This window comes from Vipera berus (assembly GCF_964194415.1).
Source record: "Vipera berus genome assembly, chromosome: 1".
Lineage (NCBI taxonomy): Eukaryota > Metazoa > Chordata > Lepidosauria > Squamata > Viperidae > Vipera > Vipera berus.
The window spans coordinates 123,134,336-123,153,225 of record NC_138202.1 but is presented as its reverse complement, the minus strand read 5'-3'; the positions used below and the strand labels follow the sequence as shown (position 1 = coordinate 123,153,225).

Below are 18,890 nucleotides of genomic sequence, written 5' to 3'. Positions count from 1 at the left end.
ATGCTGTGGGGGCGTTTTTCTATCTCAATGGCTTCTCTGATTATTCTGTTGTTAAAATGTTCAATTTTGGCGATAGTTTTGGTTTTTTAAAAATCAATTTCATGTCCCGTGGCTTCAAAGTGTTGGACCAGGGATGAAGTTTGTTCTCCCTTTCTGAGTGAGTTTTTGTGCTCTTCAATGCGTGCACTTATTCTTCTGTTTGTCTGTCCGATGTATGTGGTGGGGCAGGTGGTGCATGGGATTTCGTATACTCCTTGGTTTTCTAAGCCAATTATGTCCTTGGGGTTTCTTAGGATGGTGGATATTTTTCTGTCTGTGTAGAATGCTGTTTTGATGTTGTGTTTTTGGAGGACCTTGCTGATTCTGTCTGTGGTCCCTTTTAAGTATGGGAGGAGGGCTTTGCCATTTTCTTGTTCTCTGTCTTGGGTTTTTGTGGGTGTCTCTCTTCGGATTAAGTTGGTAATTGTGTTTCTTTGGAATCCATTGGCTGTTAGTACATTAGTGAGAGTGTGTAGTTCGGTTTTTAGGTGTTGTTCGTCAGCTAGGTGTTTTGTTCTGGAGATGAGTGTCTTGGCTACGGAGTTGATCTGTGCTGGGTGGTGGTGTGAGAGTGCGTTCAGATAGCGGTTTGTGTGTGTTTTTTTATGGTAGATAGTGTGTCCTAGGGAGCCGTTGGATTTCTTGTAGACTAAGACATCGAGGAAGGGAAGTTGATTGTTAGCTTCTGTTTCCATGGTGAATTGTATTTTGGGGTGTAGGCTATTGAGGTGTATGAGGAAGTCATCCAGTTTTTCTTTGCCGTGTGGCCAGATTACGAAGGTGTCATCTACGTATCTGAGCCAGAGTTTGGGTTTGTGGTTGGATTTTTCTAGAGCGAGGGTTTCAAAGTGTTCCATGTAGAGGTTTGCGATGACAGGTGAAAGGGGTGATCCCATGGGTGCTCCTTCCATTTGTTTGTATCTTTATATGTATGTATATGTGTGTATATATATATACACACATATACATACATATACATATACATATACATACATACATATATATATATATATATATATATATATATATATATATATATATATATATATATATGTGTGTGTGTGTGTGTGTGTGTGTGTGTGTGTATGTATATGTATGTGGATATTTGGTTATTCGGGTTTTTCCCCGCGTAGAACTAAAGGTGTAGGCGCAACGTTTCGACGGAATCCCATCCGTCATCATCAGGCTGGTGGCTTTAGCTTCCTTCTTCTGGGAGAAGCATGTGGCTGTTTGTTCCTCTTTTTTAAACTGCCAGAGGGGGTGTATATGTATATGTATATGTATATATATATATGTATATATATATGTATATATATGTGTGTGTGTGTGTGTGTGTGTGTGTGTGTGTGTGTGTAGTGAAAACTATTAGGGGCTGTCTTCACCTTCTTTCTCTCACACCAACTATTTGAACTAAGATGCCTCTTATTATTCTGGAATGCACCTCCTCCCTCTTGTGAATCTGGCCCACATTACATCTTTAAAACATCTTCCAATACCAACACAAATAATCTACAGAAGCTCTCAACTTGTAAGCCTCTTTTTTAATTTGTACACCTGATAACCTCTCATCTTCCTTATATCTCTTCAAAATTTGAAGAACCAACATAAACAAGAAAGGGATAATGGGCAGCCCTGTCTTGTTCCTTTTGGCATTATTAAACCTCCATTTGTGCAGCCTGTGAGGTACAAACTATGAGTTTGCCCATCTTATAAAATTATCTTCAAAAGTTTTATCTTCCATAACTTCACATAAAAAGGGCTAATTTAAATTATCAAAGCCTTTCTCTGCATCTAAAAAATTAGTGCAAGTTGTTTTTCATTATGCTGTTCCAAATATTCTATAATATCTAATATGGTTCTGATATTTTTAATTGTCTTTTTAGGTAAAAATCCACATTGGACTTCGTGAACAAATTCTTCCATAATTATTTTCAGTTTGTCTGCTGAAATAATTGTAAATAACTTATAATTTCTCCTTCAGTAATATTTGTTGTTGGAATTAAATCTCATCCCTCTTTTTGTATTAATGCTGTATTAGCCATTTTCCATATCTCCTCCCGATAGTATTGAATTCATCTTATTTTGTAGCGGTTGTAAAAGTTCCTACTCAGAGCATTTGTACTAAGAACCTGGCAATCCACCTGCTACTTTCTCTGGTTTAATATTTTTTATAAGTTCAGAAAATTCCCTTATTGATCCAGGTCCATTCATAATCTGTCTTTTGGTTCTCTGTAAGACTTGGTCAGTTTTGTTTTTTAAATAATCATCCTTTTATTCCAAGGGAATATGAGGTCTTTTGTACAAATTAGAATAATAGCGATAAAACAGTTTTTTTGTATAGCCACATTGTCCATTAATATGGTATTTCCCTCTTGATATTTCCAAGTAATTTTCTTTTCTGTATCTTTTCTTAATTTATACACCAGCCATTTCTCTGGTTTGGTAGCAAATTCAAATTTAAGCTTCTACAGTATAACCAGATATCTATGTGAATAGTAAAAGAAATGGGAATCAAGGTGAACTATGCCAAGCAAAAGAATTCTGAATTTGCAATAATCATTTTTCAATTATTAGAGAATAAGACTTTTCTTCGTGGGCATGAGGCCTAGCAGCATGTCAGTACTAGTTGATTTGACTCGCTATTGCATCATTCTAGGTACCAAAGCAGGGAATTATAAAAAGGATTTTGTAGATTATTTTGTAGACATATAATCTTTCTACTGTGTTCTTGTTCCTTTCCAGCAGTATTTCGAAAATCAGTTGAGCCAGCACATGGGTGGTGTCAGTGCTTGGCAGCTGCTTTTACAGCAGCTCTTGCTGCATCCTGTGGCATCCCAGGAGGGCACCTCACACATCAAAAGGCCAAAAAGCAGGTGTGAGTTGACTTTGCATGTATACTTATCAGCAGATGGCAAAATAGTCTTATTAATGTAGCAGAGGTTGGTAATATCATTGGCATCAACTGCTGCGGAAGTGTTGCTTCTTGGCCTACAATGCATTGCTTGGCAGCATTGCAATAGTGCTTAGCATTAATAATATGGAGAGCCAGTTTCATCTAGTGGTGAAGGTATCAGACTAGAATCCAGAATCCTAGTCCCACCTCAGGCAGAAAGCCAACTGGGTGACCTTCCTTCTGAGAGTCACTTTCTCTCAGCCCTAGGAATGGCAAACTGCTTTTGGGAAACATTGCCAATGAAACTGCAGGGATTTGTCCAGGAGTCTTCGAGAATCAGACATGATTGAATGGAAGAAGAAGAAGAAAAAAATACTACTAATAGTAACGGTACTAGCAGCCAAACCAGTCTTGCTGAATTACGTCCTTGCTATATATCTCTGATCTGAGCTTGTGATGTCTGGAGAGGGAATAATATTTAACCCTGCTGTTTTGATGTGAAAGTAAGTTAAAGTCGCCATAAAATCATATAGAACAGGACTCAGCCTCCATGTCTGGGTGTCTGATATTGCTGGAAGAGTTGCTCCTGTTGCTTTGATTTCCCCCCTTTAGCCAGTCAATTGACTGAGAGTTTTTTTTTATTGAAAAGTTTTACAATACATTTTTGAATACAAAAAGCCCCTCCTCCCCCTCCCCTCTCCCCAACCCTCCCCTCCCCCCTCCCCGACTTCCCAGAGCTGAATACAGGGTATAATAATACAAACAAGCATAATCTAAAATATGCTAACAACAATAATAAAACATTAAATTCTATCACACTCTCCATAGTCAAAATATTAATAAAATAACTACTAACTAATTATATATATTTTTTTTAATTCCATTTATATCCCGCCCTTCTCCGAAGACTCAGGGCGGCTTACAAGCTTAGCAGTAGCCTTCATTCTATGTATATGCCTGCTTATTAGGGCTTTCACACACACCCCAAGCGGCATTATTACAAAGTCAGCTTAATTGCCCCCAACAATCTGGGTCCTCATTTTACCTACCTGGGAAGGATGGAAGGCTGAGTCAACCTTGAGCCTGGTGGGATGCGAACCTGCACTAATTGCAGGCAGCTGGTGTTACTTAAGGAGGCATTAGCCCACTGCTCCACCAAGGCTCTTTATACATCATAAATTATACATCATAAAAATCCGCTACTTATTCAAATGCTAAATGATACTTTTTAGTCCCATAACAAGAGTTTCTCTTGTGGTTTTCTTGCAGATTTCCCAGCAAATTGCTGAAAAGCTCACCAAGAAAGATGATCAACTGCTTCCATGTCTCCTCTCAACAATTGTGTGTCCTACTTCTTCTATGAGTGGGCTAAAGGTAACGCTCTTGGCGTTTTGATCTTATTGGCAACTCTTTGTGGTGTGTATGCCCCTTTTTCCTCTTTCAGCTGGGGAAAGGAGGGATTAGGTTTCAGCAGTCCAGTGTGGTTTTGCCTTTCCATTGCTTAGGTCCTGTATGCCTGCTGCCATGTCAGTCACGCTCTGTGCCATCGCGTAGCAACTCCAGAATTCCTGAGTTTTCTAATCTGCCACCTGCAGGGCAAGGTAATTGGTTTTCATTTCATTCTTCAATTAGAAAGAGAGCTGCCTGTTTACAAATGCAGATTCTTGACTCAAAGTCTAGTGTGTACATCAGGAGGAAAAGCAAGTAACTGCCTCCTGTCCTGTTAGGTTATCTGTCCATAGTGCTTAGCATTGCCAACTCTGACTGGCAGTGTTGTTGTTTTTCCAGGAGCCTTTCCCATCTCCTCTTTCATCCATTAACTGGCAAAGCTAAACTTCTCAGTGTTGTGAGAGTTCACATACTGACAACCAGAAACAACCTGGATGAGAAAGTGATGAGGAAAAAAGGGTGAGACAATAGGAGATGACAGGGAAGAAGAACTGAGGCAGCCATGAAATAGTTCAGAAGGAATACTAAACGGACTCCATGTTGACTAGATCTTAGAAAGGTGAAGACTTGGAGATAAGAGTGTTTCAAAACTAAGGCCTGTGTCTTTAAAAGGTCTTGCTGCCTGAAGTTGCACAAGTCCAAGCTGTTGAAGCCTCTTTGAGACTCATCTCCCTGATGTTGCTCCAGTGCCAGATCCTACCTCCACAGTAAGTACAGAGCAAAGCTTTTAAAAATGAATCGATGAAAGTTAGCAGCGAAATGCCCAAAAATTTGGCTGCTCATTTTCAGTCTTAAATCTCTTCTGCAAAAATGCCAGCAGGTAGGTGGAAAACTTTTAATCATATTGTGAAATGCCTATAACTCACCAAAAAGTGGGGAGGTTGACTTGTAGTTTCCGAGTCAGATTAGGAGTGGGAGTGGGTGGGGGCTAGCAGAAGTTTTCCTCAGTGTTGAATCACAGGAAGAAAATGAACAGTTCTTATTTCCATGAGGCATGAGCTGCAAATCCTTAAATTCTTCATTTGCCTTGCTTTGAGGGAATATTCGTTCATCGCGTAAAACAGTTCAGTTCAAGAGACCTTTTACAACAGTGAGAAATGTTTGCCATACACTGTTATTTATAAGCAAACATCCTTTCCAGGTATGTGCTGAAATTACCCCAGATTCATTTGCAGCTGTTCCAAAGAGGGCATCATCCTTCAGAAAGTGAGATGCAGCAAAGGGCCTCCTTTTTTTTAAAGCATTCAGTGGGAATTTTGATGGCAAGATGTCAAAGGTTTTAAAGCGGGGGAGGAGGGGGGCACATGATTCAGTCCCATACTTACTGTATATGAGGAAATATTGCTGAAATCAGTAGGTTTTCTTTCCCTGATTTACAGACCTTTGAGAGTTTTTGTAATTCTGGAGGGCAAGTGCAAACTTTGGGAATTTAGGATACTCTTCCCCCCCCCCCCCCACTTGATAGCTTTCAGAGGATAACATTGTGCCGCTCATTCTTCCTCCAGTAAAAATTCCACTTGACTTTTTTAAAAAATGGCATATAAAAATAAGAGTAAAGAAAAACCCTCCTCTTGGACAAGCAAACACAAGTAATACTTATGTTTATAGTGAAATGTTAGTGGGCGTAGTGAACTTCTTTTAAACAAAGAGCAAAAGCGGAGACAGAGGAAAGTGACAATTGAATACAAATGAAAGTCAGCACTTCTGAGAAAATATCACCCTTTCTCCCACGAATGTGTGAATTTCCAGATTTGACAGGCTTGGAAGTATTATTATTATTTTAATTCCATTTATATCCCGCCCTTCTCCAAAGACTCAGGGCGGCTTGATGACCATGCTGGTCTAGCGTGGAGTATATCTTAAATTTAATCCAAGCTCATCCTCTACCTTGGGTGTTACAGGTTTGAGAAATAATTGTGACCTTTGAAGTTCCTTTAATGGAACTTCAAGCAGCTCCATTAAATAAGAATATTCTGGAGTCGCTCTGCTGACGCAGCACTGATTCTGCTACCATTTCATAGCACCACGACACAGTTGATCATACCGTTACGTTCTTTGAACATAGTCTTGTAAATTGTCTACAAGGAGTCACATGTTTCCAGATTGATTGATTACTAACGGTTGTAATGGGCTGCACTTCAACAATTCTAGATGATTTACAGTATATAGACTAAAAACAGTCTGAAACTGAAACATTACAATCATATAATGTAATAGTTATTATTTAAAAGTTGCTGTCTAATGAAAAGCTTCCTGACTGAATTCACTGTAGAATTAAGAAAATGGGGAGACAGCCTGACTTCTGGAGATATATAATTTCAGGAAGAGAAGCTGAAATTATGGGTCCCAGCCATTCTGATCTCTCATGGGGAAGATATCCATAGCACCTTTTCCACTGGATTAGTGTTGGCGACATGTGTCAAAGGTGGCTCCCTACAACATTTTGGGTGGCAGATCATGCACCAACACCCAACTACAACTATGCTCAAAAGCATATCTGGTTCTCTTATGATTTTCACAGGCTGTGGAAGCTGCGTTAGAATCGGTCAGCCTTTCCAAAGGCAGATAATTCTAAAACTAAGTCAAGAAAAGATATCTTAAAATTACACTCAACTGATGATTTCATGATTATGTAACCTTTGAAGTGGTTTGCCACTGCTTTATTCCTCGTGTTCTCTTATCTTCTTAGTCACTGAGCAAGTGCTTCATCAAGAACATTAGGGGTTTTATATGATTTGTTCTTTTCTTTTAATTATATAATTTTTTATGTTGGTTCAGGTCTGAGATTGTGTTAAAAGAGACCATGGAGCTTTTCAACCACAGAGCAAATGCCTCTATTCTAGTGAGTATTCCTGCCAGCTGAAACTGAAAAGGATTTAGAATTTCCTATTTAAATTCACCTACCTCATAGACAGTTCACTTGCTAATTCATTTCAGTTATAGACATTTTAAGTAAAAGAGAATCCCAAATGCGTTGCATTGTAGATGTTAGTTCTTCAGTAAAAGCGGGATGAAAATCAAACAGTACTTATTCCACACCTTATTGGTGACATCATAACATTTTTTATTTTGTGAAAAAGATCACACTTCCTTTTTTTTTTTGCACAGCAAAAATATATACCACTAGCATCTCCAAAATAGATGCTCCGACTAAATGCTCTATGGAAAATATGTTTTTTTTAAAAAATACAGTACTTATTCCTATTTGATGGAAAAGAATTTGAAATTGTTAGTAGTTTATCATTTTAGGGCCACTGTATCTGTACTTTAGGAGAAAAAAGAACCGTTATCTAATTACCAGTTCCATATCCAGTGTATGTCAAAGGACTTTCTGACCTTTCTTACTCCAGGTATAAAAATAATTTTGGGAGACTTCCAGGTGGAGAAAATGGCAGACTGATACATTTCTGAAATGGTTGAGATAAGGGTAGAACTGTGATGAGCCAGGCCAAGGTGAAGAGAATCATATATAATTGGGGAGGGGGAGGGGGAATGGTAATCACCATGTTCGTAATTGCTGCAGAGGAGATTGGAAAGTCACTTCTTCAGACATTTTTGTTTGTTTCCCCCCCCCTTTGACTTTAACCTTCTAAAAGTATTTCTCACTTTTCTATTACCTTTTCATATATTTTTCTTCTTAATTTGTTTCTTTGTGTTTCTGTTTATGTTTAATCCTGTATAAAATTCTTTTTCAGTAAAAATTATCTACAGGTGTCTCCTTTGTCACGCAGAGTGCTGCAGGATTGCTACTGGCCTACCTGATCCAGTATGGTGCTGCTGTGCAACTGAGCCCAGAGCAAGCCTTGACAACCATAGCTACTGCGCTCGCAGAACCTGCCGAGGTAACAATCCATCTATGTAGAGTTTGGGACAGAAGCCTCTGGTTGTAAATGGACTCATGCCCTTATAGAGCCGTGTGAAACTGTGTCCCTCTAAATACTGTTGAATCGCAATTCTTTGCCGCCCTCGTTATTGGGAAGGCCTTTCTGAGGTTTATAGTTCAGCAACATGCTGAATTGACTGCTCCTGCCATGCAACGCAGTGGCCAGCGTGTGATTTTGACATTCTGCATTCGTCCCTTGCACACCTTTTTCATATCTTTCAGCTGTACCTGCCTTCTCCCAAGGGAGCTGGCTTCTATGATGGGCTCTTGTTTTTGCTACTGCATCTGTTAAGCCAGGTATGCGTTTCCTTCTCTGTTCCACCAAGCAGCTGCTCTGAAAAGTATAAAAATTATCCAAGAGATAAAGAGAGTTTGCTGCCAAATGATAGTGAGAATTGACCTACATTTTTTTTCCTTTGCTGTGCTGTACCGTTGTGCAGGAGTAGGAAAAAGGCTCCACTTAAATTTTGCCCTTTTTTTCCCCTTTTCCACAAATATCCTTGGATTGGGAGCAATATCAGAAAACTGAGAGGAGACAGAAAAGAATCTGGAAATGGGAAACATAGTTTGCCATATGATTACACCAATATGTAGGGTATATTTGATAAAGGCGTGTCAGATTTTAAGAGGGGACGTCTGTGCTCAGCCGGTGGAAGATGAAGACCTTTTGTCTTCAGCCTGATGGTTTGAGTCTGCATTCTCTTGGACTAGGGAGATACAGCGACTGTGAGAGAATTTGTTGCCTCAGAGCTCTGGAGCATTTTATGGCATCGCTTTGCTCTGGTGCTCCACTTGACCCCTTGGCAGCCAGTGATGGAAGGGGAGACCCCAAGAGCTGGCCAGCAGCCGCCAGAGCCTGACTGGAATCTGCTTTCACCTCAAGGTGAGTTGTATTTTAGTTAAGGGGCCCTGCATTATAAAGTCAAGTTTGATCTCTTGGGAATCATTTTGTTCTGTCTACATATTAGAAGACAAAATTCTAGTCTATAAGGCTGAAAAGAGGCTATATAACGTCAGGATGTCCTTGCTTGCTTTCTGGATGTTAAACGTGGACATGGGGGCTGTTTTAAGTGAAAAAGGACAGGAAAGCATTGAGTGAATGCATCAGGGCTGTTCTCTCTCTCTCTCTCTCTCTCTCTCTCTCTCTCTCTTGCCATAGGAACCTTACTCTTCCTCAGCCTGGTCCTCTTCATCTTTACCCAAGAACCTCACCAGTGCCTTTCCCAGCTGGCCCAACCCACTAGTCTTATGATGGCAATTCTGAACAAGCTACTTGAACCTGGCTTCTTGAAACACTTGGCCCAAATGTAAGTAATGAACAATCCAAAAGTTGACCTAAAGAACAGGAAAAATAGACACAGCAGAGAGATACACTTAATGGCCTAAATGCTGTTTTCCAATTCTGATTCTGTAAAACACACCCATCAAATGCAACAAAACGTTTTGGGGGAAATGGCATCGTAAAACTACATGCTTTTCACTCACTCAAACGCTACTAACATCACCCGAAACAATCGTATCATCTCTCCTGCACCTAATGTTGGTCTCATTCTTCAGCACTGTGCTTTTCAAGAAGGATCTGCCAGTAGGAGCAAATACGGAACGATCTGAGCACCCCCACTCCCAGATATTTTCCTAGTGTAATTGCTTTTGAGAATAGTCTAAATATATGCAGCATAATCTAACATACATTGCTGCAACAGACCCTGTAAAAGCAAAAAAAAATTGTCACCTTGCTCCATGCAGAAGGAAAAAAAAATAAATGAATTCACCACCCTTCCCTATGCCTACCAGTGGAACAACCTGCCTCCAGAAGTTCTGGATGCTCCAACACTGGAAGTTTTAAAGAAGAGATTGGACAACCATTTGTCTGAAATGGCATAGGGTTTGTTGCCTGAGCAGGGGGTTGGACTGGATAGAAGACCTCCAAGGTCCCTTCCCATGAGGTTTCCCACTAAAGATTCTAAGTTACTGGACTAAAAAAAATAACAAATTCTCAATGTCCTTACCCACTCCAAGCTTTCAGCACCTGTACTCACATTCTAATTAATATTCCCTGTGTTCTTTATTATTATATTATTCCAACAGGAGCAAATATGGAGGCATCTGAGCCCCCCCCCCCACTTCCTCACGTCACTTCCTGATCCTAAAAATTACAATTTAAATAATGGATGCAGATAAGCCTGTTTTTGCAGATACAGAGAATTTGAGATAATTCAGTTTGACATGTTTTGTTTTTTCTCTATGAAACATATACAGGATTTCATTCTCCTCTAAGTTACCCCCCGTTGATAGGGCTCGCAACTTGGGCGTCCTCCTGGATTCACGGCTCAATTTTGAAGACCATATAGGAGCCGTGACCAGGGGGGCTTTTGCCCAGGTTCGCCTGGTTCGCCAGTTGCGACCCTACCTGGACCGAGATGCCCTACGCACAGTCACTCATGCGCTCGTGACCTCCCGTTTAGACTACTGCAACGCTCTCTACATGGGGCTGTCCTTGAGGACCACTCGGAGGCTTCAACTGGTGCAGAATGCGGCCGCATGAGTTGTGATGGGGGTTTCCCGATACTCCCATGTAACACCTCTGCTCTGCGAGCTGCATTGGCTTCCGGTTGCCCTCCGGGTGAGATTCAAGGTGCTGGTGATGACCTATAAAGCCCTAAATGGCTTGGGTCCGGGATATTTGAGGGAACACCTGCTGCCAGCATTAAGTTCCCTTTGTTCAGTGCGCTCACACAGGGAGGGTCTTCTCAGGGTGCCGCCGGTAAAAGATTGCCGGCGGATAACACCCAGGGGGAGGGCCTTCTCTGTGGGTGCACCTGCCCTCTGGAACCAGCTGCCCGTGGAGCTTAGGACCGCCCCTGACCTTCGTTCATTCCGCCGGGACCTGAAGACTTGGCTCTTTGAGCTCTCCGGCCCAGGCTGAGAATTTTTAACTGAGGTTTTTATTTTTAGGGATAATTTAATCTTTTTAAATTGTTTTTTAACTTTTGTATTTTGTATTGGTTTGATTTTAAAATACCCTGTAAACCGCCCTGAGTCCTTCGGGAAAGGGCGGTATATAAATCTAATAAAATAAAAAAATAAAAAAATAAATCTTCAGAGGGTACGTGGGAGTGGGCTTGAGTGGCAATCCTTCCATTTTGGAATATTTTCTCAGCGAGGGTAGCATCTTTTTCCCCTGTTGCTGCTAGATGGCAAGGATTGGGAAAACAAAAAATGAGACATCATCCTCTTTATTACCTTTTTTTGATGCAGGGAAAAGCATTTTTATTCTTCCATGGTGTTTAATAATTCTGCAGCGATATTTTAAATTTCTTGTTGCTGCTTCTACTCTTACTAGGGCATTATGTATTCTATATTTCCTTCAGGTTTTGAACTTTTATGTTTACATCAAACGTTGGGTTTTCACTGTAAGGCACTTTTGAGACCTTTTGAACAGGAAGCATTGTAAATCATACATAAATAATACCCTTTCTCCCTTTAAAGATATCACCTAAAATTGAACAGTGACAAACCAGGGAGCAGTCGATGGAGCTTGGGAAGTTGCTGCCTCCTAAATCAGACCATTGTTCCATCAACTGCTGTCTGCTGCACTGAATGGATAGCGCCTTTCCCATTCCTGAATGAAAATGTCAGGCCCGGAAACAGCCCTTCCCTTTTCCACGGGAAGCTCTACCACTGAGCTCCAGCACCGCAGCCCTCCCTTGACTGCAGTTAGGCTATGTTACCTTTTGCATAAACCTTTCACTAGGCCAGGGGTAGGCAACCTCGGCTCTTTTATGACTCATGTACTAACTCCCAGAATTTCTGAGTCAGCATAGCTGACTCAGGAATTCTGGGAGTTGAAGTCCATGAGTCATAAAAGAGCCGAGGTTGCCTACCCCTGCACTGTTGTGATTCAGGGTCAGCCTGTGGGTTCAGCAGTTGGGTCGGACGATTCAGAGGAGGAGGAGGGGGGTGTTGGAGACCTTGCTGAGGATAGTATTGAGGCTCCGCAGAGCCCTCAGCCAGGCCCCTCCCATCTGGTCACGACGCAGACCCAGCTGTGTGAGCCTGACAGCGTGGATGAAGATGACCCACAGCTGGCCCTGTTCAAGGACGCCCGACGCAGGAGGCAGTCAATCAGGAGTAAACAGAGGAAGGCAATGGGGCACCTCGGAAGGAGGCAGAGAGAAGCCACGCCCTGAACTGTTTAAAAGGGGAATGTGTGGGAGGGCTGGTTTGCTGAAGGCAACAGTTTGAATAGCTCCTGTTTCATGGTTCTTGTTTGCTCTCTTTGCTCTGTTTGCTCTGTTTTATGTTAATAAATTTGGCAGGCTTAGTTCCAGCCTCTTGCCGTTTTGTAAAAGGGGTTGTCCCTGCTTTTTCTGCAGGGCCGGTAGTAGGCTGGTACAGAACATGCACTAGGCTCAACACTTCCTGAAGCCACTGATGCTTGGGACTGCAGCTGATATCCTAAGTCTGAGGGAATTTGATCAGCCTAATGCCTGACTTGCTGCTCTTTTTCTGCTTACTCCCAGGCAAGTCCAGGAGGACAGTGATACCAAACTGGTGCCCACTGTTGTGCTCCAAGTCTGCCGGCTATTCTGTTTCCCGTTTGCTCTGGATGTAGACTCAGAAACTGTAGAATGTATCGTGGCAGGTCTGAAGGACTCTCAAATCCCTGCCCATTTACTCCAGGTAAAATCTGTTCCGGCATTTAGGTACTTGCCAGGGGTTGTTCAGGGGGAACAGCTTTGTAATTCCCTCTCTGTGCCCTGGCTGTTCTCTTTCCCGCATTTCATCCTGTGCTCTGGTGTTTGTGCTTCTTATCTATGACCTAGGTTAACCATAGAGAAGTTGTACTTTTGGCGTAGGATAGAAATTCCAACCTTTGGAAAACATAAATGGATTCTGATTTTGTCGTGCCGTTCTTCATAAGAATATCGATCCATTCCTGGACTCCCTCCTTTGCTCTCTTTTCCCTTAGGTCTCCATTCAACATCTTCCCATCTCGGAGACTGAGTTGCCTTTGAGTCTTTTATGCCGCTTGGTACTGAGCGATGAGGCAATCATTGACCAAGTGGTGGAAGTAGCCACCTCAGAACAAGCCGTTGTCTTCTTGTCAGCCATTTTGCTTTCAGACCAGGTAGCTGTTACCGCAGATCTGCTCTCCCTGCTCACTCACATAGCCCGGGCCAGCCCAGCTCACTTGCCTTTCCTGCAGAGGCTCCTGATCGACTCAGATTCAGCTTCCCAGCTGTTGAACCACGTGCTTTGCCACCGGGAGTGCCTAATCCGAGCCAGAGCTTGCAGCCTGGTAGGCAATCTACTACGACACGGACAAGGGTTCCCTCACGTATTGTGGGACAAGGCAGGGCTGCAGGAACCTTTGGTGGGTTGCCTTTCAGATGAAGATGAACACGTGCGTTGCTCAGCCAGCTTTGCTGTTGGTAATGCAGCCTACCAGGCCGGCCCTTTAATGCAGGGTTTTAACAAAGCAGTGCCTTGGCTTGTTCGGCTCCTGGGGGATTCTCAGGCAAGGACCCGTTGCAATGCCGCTTCAGCCCTGGGCAACTTGGGACGACAGTGTGTGGAGGGGGGAGATTTGCTGATCCAGAGCAGAGCACCTGAACTTCTGTTGGACGTGGCCTGCTGCGACTCCCATCCTGCTGTGCAAGAGGCAGCACTCTTTGCTTTACGCTCCATTGGCCAGCAGTCCAAGATTCACCAGGTACAAATTCTGTAACTTTGAAGGGTGATGATGGATGACTACTGTATGAACTCTGATCCAGTGGGGAAAGGATTGGAGACTGGCAGTACTTTGGTGTAGTAGGCCCTCAATGCACCATAGAAGTTTTCTTCTCAATAGGAATTAAAATATGATGCACTTAGATCTAAAAAGGGTATTCCATCAGACAGTTCTTTCTAGTCTTAAAGAATGCCATCGTAAATACTGGCACCCAACATTAAACATAAGTCAGTATGTTTATTTAATCTCATTTTGTTTCCTGGTTTCTATTAATCTAAGACTGACTCTCTCTACTACCCTCTCAGTTAATAAGCAGCCATTTGTAAGCCTCCATTTCTTTGTACAACAATCACACGTGATTGGGAATGTAAAACTAATTTTATGTTAGCTAGGCATAGGACCTTTAGCAGTTTATCCCATCATTTAGTCTTAGTATCGTTTTTTAAATATATTTTGATATTTGTTTTTTAAAGTATTCCTATCTGTCACATTTGTTAACAAGATACAGTAATTTTTTAAAAAAGATATATGATCTAACTTTTCTTGCTGCTAATTTGGGGAAGGAATAAAAGAGGCTATTTGGAAAAATTGAATCCTTGGTGTTCTCTTAGCTTGGTTGTTTGCCTGCAGATATTTCATTACTCATCAAGGTAATTTCTTCAGTGCTGGTGAATGTGGGGTTTGTTCCCTGTTTATATACAGTAGCTTGTCCTGCTGGTGTTGGTTGGGCTGTGATTTTTTTTCCCCTAATTCCTAGATTAGGGTTGTTTTTTTGCTTGTTTGGTGTTAATCCTGTTTATCTGGGTATTGACTGTTGGTAAGGATGTATTCTATTGTCTGTTTTGAATGATGTCTGAATGTGGTTTATTTGTGTCTATTGATGCTTGATTTGTCTGAATGCCAAACTTTCAGGAATTCCAAGCTTTAATGGATTTAGTTTGTTCTAGGCTGCTCAGTTTCCCAGTTGAAACTGATCAAGTCTGTGCATGTGTTATGAAATTAAGGACTTGTCTGATTGCTAGTTGGGGTACCTGCATGCCCTCTGCTTGTCTTCTACCTGTCTGTCCTACATGGTGGCTGCTACCGTCTTTACATTCCATACTGTAAATGACTCGTGTTTTTTCTTCTTGGCCTAGTCTTCTGACTCACTTAAGATGTTTCAGAGGGCTTTAGTTGTTTTGTGTGCTACAGCGGTGCCATGTGGTTGTGATAGTTGGTGGTTGTTTCTAAGATTTTTTGATGTGTGTTATTGTTTTCATAGCTTGTACTGGTTATGCTATAGTGAATTGAGTGATCAAGCACTTTTTGATTAAGTTCTACGGGCATCCATGTTGTTAGATGTTGCATAGGCGTTCTGTCTACTCACTCTTGTGTTCTGAATAATGTTCTTACATAGCTTCACTTGTGGGTGGTTGGGTTGTTACTTTGGTAATGGAGCACTTGTTTTGTGCGGATTGTTTTTTGATAAGAGTTGCATTTTTAAATTTGCCTTTTTTTTCTTTTTGCTAGTAAGCATATTCAGGAAGGGTAGTGTGTGTTTTTTTCTTCCCTTGTGAATTTTATTTGTTTGAAAATGGAATTTTTTTTAGGTGTTTAGAATGAATTGATTTGTGAGAATGGAGCCCTAGACATCTAAATAACTATTAGCTTCCTTTCTAGGTGCTGATGTCACTCCAAGCAAGTGAAAAACTGGAAGCGCTTTCTATTCAGGGATCTCAAGCTTCTACCTGTAGTAGTCCTCGGCCCACATCGAGGCACTGTAAGAAACTGATACATCTCCTCCAGGCTGCACACAGTGTATAAAATCTGAGGAACAGATATAACTGTCCATTTTTTAAAAAAATAGATTTGGGGGACCGTAAAGTAGCAAACTCCATTGTACATACTTCTTGAAAATAGATTTTAGGTGCTTGGAATACCATTTGATTCTTGCCTTACTGAGATTAGAAAAAAACAGGTCAAATCTTCCTACAAACTGTTTAGTGAATCCAACACTATATAAACCGTCTTCTGTAACAAGACTATGCCTATAATAATTCTGTCCTATCGTGAAGAAGCTATGCTGAACTGTTGTCTTAACTTCTTGGAACACGGTCATTCATGAAGTTAGTTCTTGTGACGGTTTTCTTTGGAATGCTAATGGCGGACATCTACCAACACCCAACAGTCTCTGCTGAAAAGAAGAAAAGATGTTAGTAGCGTTGCTGGCTAAAATATTTCTTTGCTTTTAGTTTTGCTGAATAATACAGGACAGAAGCTTTAAGACTTTTTAAAATCTTGAATAGGAACAGAACTTCTACTTGAACTGACTGATCAATTTTGATCCAGCTCATGTAGGGGGTCCCATTTTTATTTATTGAGAACTTTTCTAGAATATTTCCCTGGCTAGTCTCTTGTCTTTATTACTGTTATTACTGTTAAATCTTTGTAATAAAAGCTGGTGTTGATCTTCGGCATTTTTACTTATCTATGTATCATTAGAAAACTTTAAAGGATACTTCAGATTCTGAAAAGTGACAGCACAAGCTTGGTCCTGTTCCTTAACTATTGAAGGATTATAAATATGACTACAAAGACTATTAGTGTATTTTTTTTTTCTAAATGGAAGAAAGAACAGATTGAAACAATGCTGAGCATGGCCTTTCTAACACTACCTAAATTTAATGTTCTTGTGCACTTCCCTTCTTTTTCCTATTTGAAAATTGTAATTTTACACTTGGAAATCAAACCAAAGATCTTCAGGATGATATAAGAATTGTATTTTCCTATCATTGTAAAAAAAAGCATAGCGCACCTGTCAACTATTTTTTACAAACTTGGTAACTTTCAAGACACTTAAGAGGTTCTTAATACATCTCTTTGGTGATATAAAGGACATTTGGTATGAAAAAGAATTGTACATATATTCTTTCTCCAAGAGTTTTTCTCCTGCTCAAGATTAATCAGATGCAATCTTCACTGATAAATAAAGAGACACAATTACCTGGATTTATGTCTGTAACAGGCTTAGCTGAACTGTAGTGTACATTCAAATGAATATGGTAAAAGCTTGGTATGGTAAAAGCTTCCCAGTTTTGACTTAGGGATCACTGCTCACACACCGACGGAAGTAAAAAAAAAAGTGCACTCTTGATAAGTTGACTAAGAAAAAACATCTTTCACCCAAAATTCAAATCTTTAAACTTTTTTTTTATTAAAAAGACTACATTTCATTTTTAAATATTTAGCCATAGAATAAACACTGCTACACAATTTTAGAACCTTTCCCCTTTCCTGGGCAAAGACAGCTATTTCCCAGCCCTCCACCAGGAGCCTCTTATCCTGGAGCCGCAGGGCATTGCTGCCACCGAAGGAAAGGGAGAAAGCATAAAGAACCAGAGAGAAATACCAACACAATACATGCCTTCCGCATCAGAAAGAAAAAGTTAAGGGCTGTACAGAGAGGGGTGGAAAAATTGTTGCCAGGGCACACAACACAAAGGGTAGGCAGGCTAGACCCTCGGTGCCACACAGCTGCCTGCTTCCGAAGTGCAGACGGTAAGAGAGGAAGCTGTTATTCACAGTCACCCCACTCCACTCCTTTTCAGGGAGGGAGGGAGGGGCGGGCAGCTGGGCTACATAGCAGACATCTAAAAATTCATTACCTTTTATCAGAAGTCTGAAAAAAAGGAAGTCAGTAAGTACAGTTGCCTTCCTAGTAGTTGTCAGAGTTAGGGAGGGGGGGGGTAGATTGGATGTTGAGCCAGGAATTGCCAAGGTGTTTGGCTTTCCTCCGATGCCTTCCATGCGCCTTGGGCAAATAATTTAGAAGAGCAGCTCAAGGACAGAGTCCTACAGGCCTGGTAACAGAGAACTGGAGCCTGCATTTTTTAAATCGTTAAGTTGCAGTTGTTCTTCATCCTAGCACACTAACAGCTGGGCGACATACTGTGTATTTTGAATACTTTACACAAAGGGAGGACAACCAACCCATAATGCTATTTTTTTTTTGCACTGTGGTCTGTATATTCCCTTGGAAAACAAGCAACAATACCAAGACTGGCAATCCATGGGAAAGCTTGGCTGAAAACAGGCAGAAGTGAGGGAACAAACTTAAGAGCCATTCTATGAAGGCCACTGCTAAACAGTCGTAGCTTTGCAGTGAGTAAGCTGACACACTGGAAAAGCTCTGCTACTTTAGAGTAAAAATATTGACCTTTGCAACCTTATAAGCCATTTTATGTTTTTGTTTCCTGTAAAATTCCACAAACCATCCCCTCCAGACATCAACCGCTTTTTGGGAGAGGGGGGGGGAGGAAGCCGTGTTGCCCAGTTCTTTCTCCTGAAAATAGAAATGCACATATTGCTCTAATGAACAAAAATATTACCCATGGAAATGCTTAGTCTTTCAAAGGTGAATGGAGTCGATAGGCGAAATGAGTACCCTTCTTCCCCTTTGAAACTGGAATTCTTTCTAGAGTCCCACATAGTATCTTTTCTAGCTGCTCCTCTGCTTCTCTCCCCGAGACGAGGCTAAGGGCATTAGAAGAACGCATTCTGCTCAGGATGTCTTAGGGCAGGGTTGATGCCAACAAGCAGAAATATTTGTCTTTAAAGTGCAGCAAAAAGGGGGAAGAGGAAGGCTTCCAGGTTCCACCGTTAAATTTGAGTTCATCCAAGTGAATTTTTTTAAAAAAATCCAGACGACTAGATATGTCGTTCAGAATAAATAAAATCAGGCTATGCCTTCCTGGAAACCATTGGGCATAGTGTACATTCACCCTACATACAGAGGAAGATAGACTGAAGGTTTAAAATATTTGGGAAGATAGGACTGGTTCTTGGAACTGCAGAAGCACTTGCTTTCTGTGCAAGGTAGCTAAGTCGAGATTGCCTTCATTTTCGCAGAAAAA

At 41.2% G+C, this 18,890-nt stretch overlaps 1 protein-coding gene across 1 annotated transcript in view; it reads left to right on the top strand.

Moving 5' to 3' along the window:
• STK36 (serine/threonine kinase 36) overlaps window positions 1-18,890 on the top strand; it is a 45,081-nt gene that overhangs the window by 20,050 nt on the left and 6,141 nt on the right. Inside the window, exons 17-27 of the mRNA XM_081315185.1 lie at window positions 2,782-2,912; window positions 4,202-4,306; window positions 4,438-4,533; window positions 4,994-5,088; window positions 7,160-7,223; window positions 8,113-8,223; window positions 8,487-8,561; window positions 8,976-9,147; window positions 9,424-9,571; window positions 12,788-12,947; window positions 13,237-13,980. Coding sequence (XP_081171311.1) covers window positions 2,782-2,912; window positions 4,202-4,306; window positions 4,438-4,533; window positions 4,994-5,088; window positions 7,160-7,223; window positions 8,113-8,223; window positions 8,487-8,561; window positions 8,976-9,147; window positions 9,424-9,571; window positions 12,788-12,947; window positions 13,237-13,980 — 1,901 coding nt within the window. The remainder of the gene's footprint in view (window positions 1-2,781; window positions 2,913-4,201; window positions 4,307-4,437; window positions 4,534-4,993; window positions 5,089-7,159; window positions 7,224-8,112; window positions 8,224-8,486; window positions 8,562-8,975; window positions 9,148-9,423; window positions 9,572-12,787; window positions 12,948-13,236; window positions 13,981-18,890) is intronic.